The sequence below is a fragment of the Pistacia vera genome, unplaced genomic scaffold (genome assembly GCF_008641045.1).
Source record: "Pistacia vera cultivar Batoury unplaced genomic scaffold, PisVer_v2 Contig796, whole genome shotgun sequence".
In the NCBI taxonomy this organism is placed as follows: domain Eukaryota; kingdom Viridiplantae; phylum Streptophyta; class Magnoliopsida; order Sapindales; family Anacardiaceae; genus Pistacia; species Pistacia vera.
The window spans coordinates 1-11,382 of record NW_022196663.1 but is presented as its reverse complement, the minus strand read 5'-3'; the positions used below and the strand labels follow the sequence as shown (position 1 = coordinate 11,382).

General features: G+C 35.8%; 3 protein-coding genes across 5 annotated transcripts; 2 read left to right on the top strand and 1 right to left on the bottom strand.

Moving 5' to 3' along the window:
* LOC116117029 lies at positions 1-1,025 on the top strand. The gene has a single exon (XM_031403064.1). It carries the CDS (start codon positions 164-166, stop codon positions 623-625), a length of 462 nt encoding a protein of 153 aa, XP_031258924.1. The 5' UTR covers positions 1-163; the 3' UTR covers positions 626-1,025.
* Positions 1,026-2,649: 1,624 nt separating this feature from the next.
* On the top strand, positions 2,650-5,714 carry LOC116117023. The gene is made up of 4 exons (XM_031403058.1): positions 2,650-3,128; positions 3,435-4,075; positions 5,011-5,211; positions 5,407-5,714. The coding sequence occupies exons 1-4, from the start codon at positions 2,897-2,899 to the stop codon at positions 5,449-5,451; spliced, it is 1,119 nt and encodes a 372-aa protein (XP_031258918.1). The 5' UTR covers positions 2,650-2,896; the 3' UTR covers positions 5,452-5,714.
* LOC116117022 (calcium-dependent protein kinase 26) lies at positions 5,673-11,312 on the bottom strand. Of its 3 annotated transcripts, none has more exons than XM_031403056.1 (9): positions 11,292-11,312; positions 9,818-10,640; positions 9,193-9,336; positions 8,952-9,104; positions 8,427-8,542; positions 8,057-8,224; positions 6,841-7,065; positions 6,407-6,555; positions 5,673-6,042 (listed from the first exon to the last, which is right to left on the bottom strand). In XM_031403056.1, exons 2-8 carry the CDS (start codon positions 10,572-10,574, stop codon positions 6,433-6,435), a joined length of 1,686 nt encoding a protein of 561 aa, XP_031258916.1. In that variant the 5' UTR covers positions 10,575-10,640; positions 11,292-11,312; the 3' UTR covers positions 5,673-6,042; positions 6,407-6,432. The 3 variants fall into 3 exon arrangements, with proteins under 3 accessions (XP_031258916.1, XP_031258915.1, XP_031258917.1); XM_031403055.1 differs by lacking the exon at positions 11,292-11,312 and adding an exon at positions 11,048-11,243; XM_031403057.1 differs by lacking the exon at positions 11,292-11,312 and adding an exon at positions 10,787-10,807.
* Positions 11,313-11,382: the final 70 nt, after the last annotated feature.

The window sequence follows — 11,382 nt, the reverse complement described above, 5'->3', positions numbered from 1 at the left end:
TGAACGCTGCATTTCACCTCTTTTAATTTCTTCTCCCTTTCCCTACTCTTTCTCTCTCCCTCTCAATAGTCAGTACACAACCTCTCTCACCTCACATTCACATTCATCTTCATCTTCTTCTTCTTCTTCTTCTTCTTCTTCAGTTAAACGCCACCCGGCCACCATGAGCTCCATTAGTCAAAGCTTTCAGAAGAACCAGTCACTCCCGCTTTCACAAACCGAGTCCACCACCGACCAGAAGCCATACCTCCGTCGCCGGCTATCTTCTCTCTCCCTAAAGATTCAACCCCTCTCTTTGCGAACAACTTCATGGGCGTTTCAAAGATCGAAATCAGTTTCCTCCATGGGAGAATACGCGGGGAGTTCGATAAGGAAGTGGTGGGACTGGGGATGGACTTGGATCTTGTCGAGAAAGCCGATTTTCGCTAAAGATCTGGAGATGAATGAAGAAGAAACTGTAATTCTCGGTTGCCATAATAGGGGAAGTTGGAGGCATGTTTTTTACAAGGTTAAGTTTGAGCTCAGAAAGCTTGTGGGATCTGATAAAGTTGCTCTTCCTCAAACGTGCAAGTACACTTCTTTTGATTATTCCAAGAATTTCGATGATGGAAAGCGGTTGTTTTAAGGTTAATGTACGTAATTTTCGGTGCCTCTTGTGTGAGAAATATTATTAATTGGAGGTGGTTCACACAGAACAAAGCTTAATCTGGCTAGGCTTTTTTCTGGAATAAGATTATTCAAGATTCTAAAGATTCAGATCTGTCAATGGAAGATAGAAAAGAAAAGAATTTTTTTGTATGGGTTCAATTTAATTACTCTCTTTATGTTGTTTTGGCTCATTTTGTTAATGTTGATTCATGAAAAGTATGTGGAGGAGGATTGAGGAAGAAGAAGAAGAAGATAGAATCTGGGCTTCTTTATAAACAAGGAAAAATTGAAGGGACTTCTAGAAATCACCATTAATGAACTGGTGCATGTATTTTACTCTATATATGTTGATTAGACAGTCATTTTTTTTTTTTGTATACGTTTTAGTATATACGATTGTTATTATCTTAATTATTATTATTTGAGTATTTATCTTCTTTCATTCTTTCTGTTTCCACTGGGAAAAGTTAATCCTATATAGATTATAAAACTATGATTAAGTGATTCGATAAAAACTTTTAGGTGTATTTCTCAAGAAATTCTGAATACGAGTCCCTCTTTAATTGTTAATAAGAATAACCACTGAAAATTTAAAAAATTAGTTAAGGTGTATGTAAAGTAGTCCAAACACTCTGGTCATTAAAAAAAAAAAAAATACATAAAATGTTGTTTCTTGCAAGCAATCTTGGAATGAGACTTGAAACCCTAACTTTCAATACAAACTGTAGTGGAATTATGAACAAAAATAAACTATTATACTAAACAGGCTTAATCGTCGGTGGAATAAAAGTAAATTACAGAAAAGCTGGACAGAATGATGCCAAATCCATGTTCACCCATGTGATGGGATGCCACATTTTTAATTACTAGTCCAAGAAAGATTCAGATTTGTGAAGTGGGGTTTGGTTCATTTCATCACCTCGAATTCTCTTCTGTCGGTGCAGAAACTGGGTTGCTGTAAGTTACTCAAAACAGGTAACATATTTCTTATTATATACGTGTCTTTGACTACAGACTTCTACTGCCCACATGAATCCCATCATGCTTACCACCGCTACTAAATTTGTGCATTGAATTTGAAGGTCAACATTACAGGAACCCCACCTGGGGATTTGGCTTTTAAATATTATTTTTTACATACTTTAATATTGTGATTACACTCATCTATTTCAATAGACAACATTACAAAAATAGGGTAAAAGCCTAAAAGTAAAAGGGTATCTATGATACAATTTTGAAACTTTAAGGGTCCATTTATAAAAAGTGAAGAGACGATCATCTGAAGGTTAAATTTGAAAAATCGTAGGGAGAAGTGAGGAAAGTGGTTAGTTAGCGGAGAGCTCTCAAGCCATAAATATCACCTGTTCAAAATGTCACTGTTTTGTTATAGTCCTACCATGTTTCTTCAACTCCATTTTAGATCCACTAATGTCCGCGAAAATTACTCTTACCTACCTCTTTTTCCACATCCCTTTTGTTTACACACCAGAATAAACTACTATTGCCAATGATTTAAACATGCCATTTTAGTAGAAAGTTGACTCATCTTGCACTTTGCTGTGGTTCCCAATTTATAATATTGAAAATACAAGTCTTCTTTTTATCTCCATCAACTTACCACCTAAAACCACAAGTTAAAAACACATCTCATAACTATTTTTGGGTGATCAAGTGGTTCGATATAAACTCTTGAGTGTATTACTCTAGAAGTTTTGAATTCAAATCCCTTTTCGGTTGCTAATAATGATAATCATTGAAATTTTTACTTGGCTGATAATTTTAAAGTCTCGAAAGATTAGTTAAAATACGTGTAGGTGGACCTGAACACCCCCAGTCATCCAAAAGAAAAAACACATCTCATGTTGTAGTTATCTAAAATATTCTAGACTTGTAGATTAGAATATACGGAGGAATTTATCTGGATTTTATCGGTTAGTAGAAAGAAACTATTGGGTATGGTCCATGGACATTGTGTCAGACCAATCACAGCAAATGTTGGGCTTGGAATTTTGACCCAAATTATGAGAACCCAATTCCTGGGTATTTGGAGAAGTAATTGGACCCAATGCTCCAACCATACAGATTGCGCAGGAACAGGCAGTTGACAGTTCTCTCCATCACTGAATCAAGAATATTCTGTTTTTTCTCCTCCTCTCTTTCAGGCCATTGAATGCAGATACTCTCATTGTCAATCTCACTTTTCCCAGATAACTGAATTTCTTTGAAACGGAGAGGATACACTCTGTCAATGGCATTGGCAGCAAATACCATAATCTCCCAAAACAGAACCTTAAACTCAATCAGTTTCCCACTGCCAAAGCTCCCGAACACATACCCTCATCATCCCTCCAAACTCACTCTTCATCCACTTCAACCTAAATCCAATTATCACTGTTACCAACCAACTCTGCCCGTCTCTCTCGTCGCGAAAACCAGCTTATCTGACATTCAAGTTCCCTCCACCACCACCACAACTAATTGTAAGTTGCTCTCTTTAATCTTCTTCTTTTTCAGCTTTATTCAATGGATACAATATTTGGAATTCTTGCTCTTGCTGATTGTATCTGGGTGAATTAGTAGTAGGAAATACTTAACTTTTGTTGTTGATATTGTCATTCATGTGTGGACTTGACTGTTCGATTCAATTCAATCTACAATAGCATTCAACAGTTTCACTTTCCCTGTTTTCTAGTCTCATAAGGAACCAAGTGGGAGATTAAAGGAATTGACTTTAATTTAAAGTTGCAATCTTTCAACCGATTTTACTCTCCTGTTATATGTTAAAGCATGGCCAGAATTTGCCAAAAATGTGTCCGGTGAATGGGATGGACATGGAGCTGATTTCACAAGTAAAGGAATCCCAATTGAACTTCCTGAGTCTGTTGTACCTGAAGCTTATAGAGAGTGGGAGGTTAAGGTTTTAGATTGGCAGACCCAGTGCCCCACACTTGCTCAACCAGAAGAGAGTTTTATGTTTTACAAAACAATAAAACTACTCCCAACTGTTGGATGTGAAGCAGATGCTGCAACACAGTATAGCATTGATGAGCGAAACATTGGAGGCGAAGTTAATAAAGTTTCTACTTTTGCATATCAATCTAGTGGTTGTTATGTGGCTGTTTGGCCAGTTGGGGATCATGGTACATATAGATTATTGGAGTTGGAGCATTGCTTAATCAATCCTCAGGATCGAGAATCTCGTGTGAGGATAATTCAGGTTGTTCGTGAAGAAAATAAGAAAATGGTATTGAAGAACATTAAAGTTTTTTGTGAGCAGTGGTATGGACCATTTAGAAATGGTGAGCAGCTTGGGGGATGTGCAATCCGTGATTCTGGTTTTGCAGCTACAGATGCAATGAAAGCTTCAGAGGTGGTCGGCGTCTGGCAGGGTCCTAGTGCTGTTGCCTGTTTCACCAGTTCTCAAAATGTGAGTTGTTGAGTTTCCTACTTTTTCTTATTTGGCTTATATTTCTGTGATAACATTGTGGAGCAATTGCTAAACCTTAAAATTAATGTTGTTTAGTTGAGAAAAGTCTCTCAAATAAGTCACTAGCAGAGCTTAAAAATATTTTATGTTTTGTCACTTGGTTTTCTGTCATTTTTTCGTGTATGAAATCAGAAGAAATGATTTCTCTTAATACCTTGGTGTGATCTACCTAAGATTTTGGAACATCAATGAAACAGTTTCCCAAAGAAAATAGAGGAGAAACAGCTGTTTTTTCTTTGAACCATCCTGTGGAAACTGTTGTAGCTAACTATATTGCTACTAGGGAGAAGCAAATTGTTACTTCATTCATTTGAATTTAGTAGAAAAAGACAGTGATGATTATCTTAGATCATCTTTCTTTCTGTTCATCATATCTAATCTCCTTTGGTTAGGTTATTTTCTTTTTTCACAATTAGCTTGAGGTTAAATAATTGAGCATTGTTGGCTGTTGAGACCTGTAAAAAAGCTTTGCATTTTGGTAATTTGAACTCCCTGGGGTTCTCTTGGTAAACGGGAGATGATTTGTGCCTCAATAAAAGTGACTTTCCAGACCATCTTGCATTACTGTTGCATGAACTGAGTAGTTTTCCCAGTAATGCAGCTGATCCTGTAAGGATCTCTGATATGTGGAAAAGATAGCTGAGTCTTTTTTCCTTCCTTACAGTAGCTACCTTATGTTGCTCTGCTCAAAGACTAATCAATTATGTCACGTGAATTTCTTGGTTGTTCATTTCTTGCACTGAGTTCTAGTTTTGAACTTATTCTGTTATCTATCCATAATCAACATCATCCTGAAGAATTAAGCATGATTTAGTGGAAAAGGAATATTCAAGGACTAATTAGTATATTGTGTAAATGTGTGATGAAAACTTTAGAATCCTCCCCAAGAACTTCTAGGTGGCAGCATGCAGAAGTCGACGAGAGATGAATCGGGTGTAATATTGCTTCCAAGGCAGTTGTGGTGTTCGCTAAAAGAAAGTGAAGATGGTGGAACTTTCTGTGAAGTAGGGTGGTTGTTTGATCAGGGACACGCTATTACATCAAGATGCATATTCTCAAGTGATGCCAAGTTGAAGGCAAGTTTATATGATAACAGATTTTCATTAACTCAGCAGTTATTGAGTTTCATATATTACACCTGAACTTGAGTTAAGGGGTTAATCCTTTGAAACAACTTCGTTTGATATCTTAATTCATGAAATTCACCATTATTTCTCACTATCAAATATTAATATACATTATGGTTTCCCCATCTGCTTTTTGTTTTGCAGGAAATTTCAATAGCACAAGAAATTGCAGTTTTGGGGAGTGCTTAGCAAATAGCGAGGGGTTGCAATTCAGATTAGATAACCCGGAGAGTTACTGTTTTCATGAAAAGAAAATGGATCACTTCCTTATTTAGGTACATGTCAATGAAAGGAACACTTAATTGAAATTTTTATGATACGAGGTCAAATTAATAGCAGTTCTTAAATAAGATGAACTGATTCTACAGCTTCTGCTGTACTTTTGTAATTTTCTTTTCTGATGTAATATATGATTCATGAACAATGATCATAATTTGTAAAGTTTTCACAGTTCATACAAATTAAGCCTTTCCATGTGCTCAAGACTTTGCACATAAATCCATTTTCTGCAACAATTCACATTAGGCATCAGATAAATGTAAAACACAGCAAACCTGTCTTGAATAGCTTTACCACTTCATATTCTGGGAAGTTTGCAAAACTAACGTTTTGTTTAAGTCATACAAGAACATAAACACATCTCAATAACAACTCATGCACAGAACATCTCCTATCTATTGTTCATCTTTGGCATAAATAAGGTCTTGGAGCTAACAAGGAACCAAAAACATTTTCTCAAAGCATGGTAATAAATCATCCTCTTCATGCTTGCTGTACAACCTGCAAATGAACCGAGTTTAGAAAACAGACTTGCGGAAAAAATAATTACAGCTTGGTAATTATATGCAAATTGCAGAGGTGTAACTTTGTAAGTTTAATCCAACACACGTATCGACTGTCTTTTAAATCTTTTTCCTAACGGTAATACAATTAATCCAATCCCCTGATTTTTCTACCAGGTCTTGAATTCATCTTCGCATAACAAGACTAAATATATTATATTGTGGTTAATTACAAATCTTCACCTCTCATCTAAAATGTTTCGTAATTATAGCAGCTCAAACCATTTGACTTTTTCAGCTCAAAAAAATCCACAAGAAACAGGAACTAGAAAGGAAAGCTAAAATTCAGAAGCTGGCAATACCTGTACATGAGGTCTATAACTGAAAGCTAATGAGCACCAGGCGCATCTCTCATGCTCATGTTTAGACTGTTTCGCATGGTTCGTCTGCCTATTCCAGCATCGCCTTTTTGCATCATGGCAACAAATTCACCATAATCAATTCTTCCATCCTGGGAAAATGACACATCCACAAATGAAGCTTGGTCAACAAACAAAAGCAAAAGAAACAAATTTAATCTTCAGCACTTGCAAGGCATCCAAAACTTGTAAAACCAAAAAATATTTTGGTAAGAGGTATACTTCACCCATTGATTAAAACTTGGCCTCGCGAGTTCTATGCCTAAGATTCATTCCTTTTCAGGCTTCGTCTTAATTTTTAATATAATGAAGGCAAATTTTACAACTATAGTCTAAGATTCAAGAGAAAAGAAAGTTAACAAATTTAGATTGCTTACATTATCTTGATCAACTTCTCTGATTATATCTTCAAGGAGAACATCTGTCATGTTATGTTCAGCACAAGCTTGCTGAAGCTCATCAACCGTGATATAACCACTTGCATCTTTGTCAAAGTACCGGAAGGCTGCCACAAGATGTTCCTCTCGTTCCAATTTGTTGAGGTGAACTGTTGCTGCTATAAATTCCCCATAATCAATGGTTCCACTGTTGTCAACATCAGCCTGAAACCAATTCAAATAGCTCAGCTGATTAGAAATATGAAGAAACTATGAAATAACCGAATAACTGTAATAATTGCAGAGTTCAATGTCTTATCATATCAAGATTGAATGCCAATTTAACCAGAAGTATAAGGTAATTTGTATTCACAAAAGTTCATACTATCCCCTGCTTCTTAACTGTACCATGAGAAAGGAGGGCCATCAATTTACTATTTTACCAAAGAACTTCACCCAAATTGCAAATGATATCTATTGCTGCAAAACAGATTACTAATCAAATAGAAAACTAAAGCGGCCTATTCGAGCCTCCCATGATTCAGCATATCAAAACCAAAGAACTATTCCTCATTCAACTTAAAACACAGCACCACAATCCCTAACCACATTGCTTCCAGAAGAATATGGCCATATTTCAACTAATATTTCCGAAAATGCTTTCAAATATTCCCATAACACTCACATGGTCCTTTACAAAAGGCCTTAGCACCAAATATTGACAGAGAATACAATTACATAAAAAAAAACCTTAGTTCATGCCTCTTCCAACAGAGGAAGTAAATTTGAAGTTGAACTTTCAATGGGAAAATGTTTTTGACTAATTCTTCTTTTTCTAACCAACAAAGTAGCTAAACTAATGCGCTACAAGAACACAACCAGACAGAGGAGAGCTCGTTCAGTAAATTTTCAATAGAATTACCCCCAAAAAAAAAATTAAAAAAAAATAAAAAATCTAAGTATATCTAAAATATCATTGATTTACCAAGCAATTCAAACTTAAAATTTACTCAACCATAGAAACAGAAAAATATTTTTCACTGCCATCCAAAGTGGACAAGGTAAACTTACAGGCATGCACTTGACTCTCAAATCAAGCAAAACGGTACTAAAATAGATATATTCAACTCATGACAATTCAGTGAAACACAATTGTATCAAAATTGAAAAGTACAAACACACAAGTCTCTCTCCCCATACACACACAAGCACTTACCGCATCCATAAGATCACGTATCTCTGTATCCTTCAAGGTAGAGCCATATCTTCGCAAACCAGCCTTAAGTTCATCAAATGTAATTGCACCACTGTTATCAGTATCCATTGTCTGAAACATTTCCCTCAAACCAGCAATCTCCTCTTCGGAAAGGCTTTCAGCTATAACCTGGTAATGAAAAGGGCAAATAGAATTTCTCATCATATTAGGGTCTAGCTTTGGCCTCAAAAAAGAGCATGCTAAAGTAACACAAGTGTTGTGAGCAAAAAGAAAAAGGCCCAATATTCTTATGCTTCGGTGCAGAATGTTCATGCCTTCAACGTTAGGTGTGTTTATTGGCATCCAAATACATGCATGCAACTGCCCTTACCCGTAAAGCCATCTTCTTCAGTTTATTCATAGCAGAGAACTGTTTGAGACGTGAAAGTACAGCTGGATCTAGTGCCCTATCAGGAGCAACTCCATTTTCACATATCCAAGGATGACCTAAAGGAATCATAAAGAAATAAATGATTCAAACTCAATTTGGTCCTCAATATTTCTCAAAAACAACCACCCATCAATAAGTTGCCAAAGCTATATTGACAAATGAATTGAATTCCTACTTAAGAAGAAATTTCCAGGTTCTTAAATTTTGTAAAAAGTAGCAAAAACTTCTTAAAGAAGTGTCTTATTACTATTCCTATCCAAGAGCAAAGCTGCAAAACTAAGACTTATGAAACAAATATACTGCAGTTTCATTTAAAATTGGTTGGAACAACAAATAAATGCAATTTCTTACTTGCCATACTGACAAGTTCAGAAAACAACTACTTTAAGCAAAACCTTTCAGGTTCCCAGTTTCCCAAAAGTACAAAAATCATAAGGAAAGAATTGCATTACAGGTTATACATACATAACACTTCATGAGCAGTCAAGCGTTCTGAAGGTTGAGAACATAACATCCTCCGGATTAGTTCTTTTGCACTGTTTGATATTACAGGCCAAGGGTCTGACTCAAAATCAATATGTCCCTTCAACACCGCATCAAATATTCCCTGTTGTGTTTCTAAACTCAAAACAGAAAGCATTTCAGTGTATTGCACACCACGTGAAAAACTTATTCTGTTTTAACAGTTAACAATGTCCAGCCCTACCTGCCCAAAATGGTGGCACTCCACTTAACAATATATACAGTATGACACCGGCTGTCCACACATCTGCTTCTGGCCCATAATGCTTGAGGAGTACCTCAGGAGCAACATAATATGGGCTTCCAACCACATCGGTGAATATTTGACCTGAAGCAGAAAATCACATCCACAGTTATACAAAATGCAATTCAGGTGCACATTGATTTCAGTTCACTCTAAGGTCTCATCATATTATATGCCAGTAAACCTCTTGAAATTGGATTTTGGCTTCCTGATTATTATCTAAAGGCATTAGCAGAGCAAGTATAGTTTCAGTTAAAATATTTCCTTTGCTAGATCATGGAATTGATGTATGAAACATGATCCACTAACCATTGAGTCAAGGTGCATGCAAATAAATATGAACAAGCATCCATAACATGAAAGAAAGTAATTGATTAAAACACAAATTACTTAATTAACAAAAGCAGAGAAAAACCAATTACATAAACATACCATAAAAAGATTATAGGGAAACCATTCTGCTTCTTTAGCTTCTTCCCTTACCATTATTTAAAAGAAACAAAAAACAAAACAAAAAAGGTTCTGAAACTACAGAATCAAAAAGCAGAAAGCAGTCATTTTTTACCCGGTTTGAAGAAAACTGAGAGTCCAAAATCAATAGCTTTGAGAGAAAAATCATCATCCTTGTTAACCAACAAAAAGTTCTCAGGCTTTAGATCTCTATGCATAACCCCCAGTGAATGACAAGCCTCAACAACCCCAACAATGATCTTTGTCAACTCAGCCGCCCTCCTCTCACTGTAATGTCCTCTCTGAATGATCCTATCAAATAACTCACCTCCACCGCAAAGCTCCATCACGATATGCACATATAGCGAATCCTCATAAGCACCCTTTATGGTCACAATATTCTTGTGACCTGCCAAATGGTGCATTATCTGAATCTCCCTCCTAACATCATCCACATCCTCCTTGGAAATCAACTTCCTCTTAGATATTGACTTGCAAGCGTACTCAATACCCGTGGAAATCTCAGTACATAAATAAGTAGTCCCAAATTGACCTTGCCCCAACTTTCGACCCAACGTGTAAAGATCGCGAATGTTAGCAGTCCTATGGCCTAATACATAATAAGTCTGGTTATCAATGCCACGCCTCATGATGTTATCTTTCTTGGTGGGACTAATGAGAGGTACAGAGTTATCTTTTTTAGGGTTTTCTTTGGCAAATTCGTGAGAAACAAGTTGCTGAGATTTCAAACTAGAAGGTGAATAATCAGAACTGGAACGATCAGAGTTAGTGTTGCGCTTGGAATGGTCTTCGGGCTGATTGTAGCCCTGATAGAGTTTTCCTGTGAAAGATCCACGGCATGTGTTGCCCATGAAACAATTAGAGTTCCGACCTCACAGAGTTTTCCTCATTCAATAATAGATGTCTCATCAATTACACTGACATATATAACACAATCAACAAATCCCAAGTTAGAAATTTTAACGAATATGCAGAAACAAGACAACACATTAAAGAATCAAAGAATCCCGATATCAGATCAGACACAATACAAAGCTATCATTTTTTAGAAGAAAAGTTATACCTTTCACCATCTTTAAAGAAAAAGAAAAAGAAAGGAAAAAAACCCACAAGTCAAGAATCATCAAAGTTGATGTTTTAAAGTTAAGACTTAGAAAATAAAATGCAAAGGCATGATTATAATCTATCTACCAGTCAACAGACAATAACAAATCTTGAAACTCAGGCGCAATATCATGAAGATCAATGTATAGATATAATTAAACAAGTACAAAACTTAGATAACATATCAAAAAAGAGAAAGAAAAAGAGATGGATCTATTACCAGTTTCCGTGGAAATGATGAAAGAATGAAATGGGGTTAGGAGATAATAAATGAAAACACAAAAAGGTCTAAACTTTAGTGAAGAAAATGGATCTCAAATAATCCAATAACAAAACAACTGTTTTGTCTTCTATTTATTGGAATTAATAATACAAAAACTTTTATTAAAAAAAAAAAATTATGATTCATTTTGTTGTTATTTTTAGAATGGTGTTGCTAAGAAACATCGGACGAGAGTGCTGACCAGCTAACTCTTCTCTCTTTTACTTTAAACGCGGCTTTACAAAATGCTACCATCATCACCATTCCATCATCATGAATAAACTAATATTACA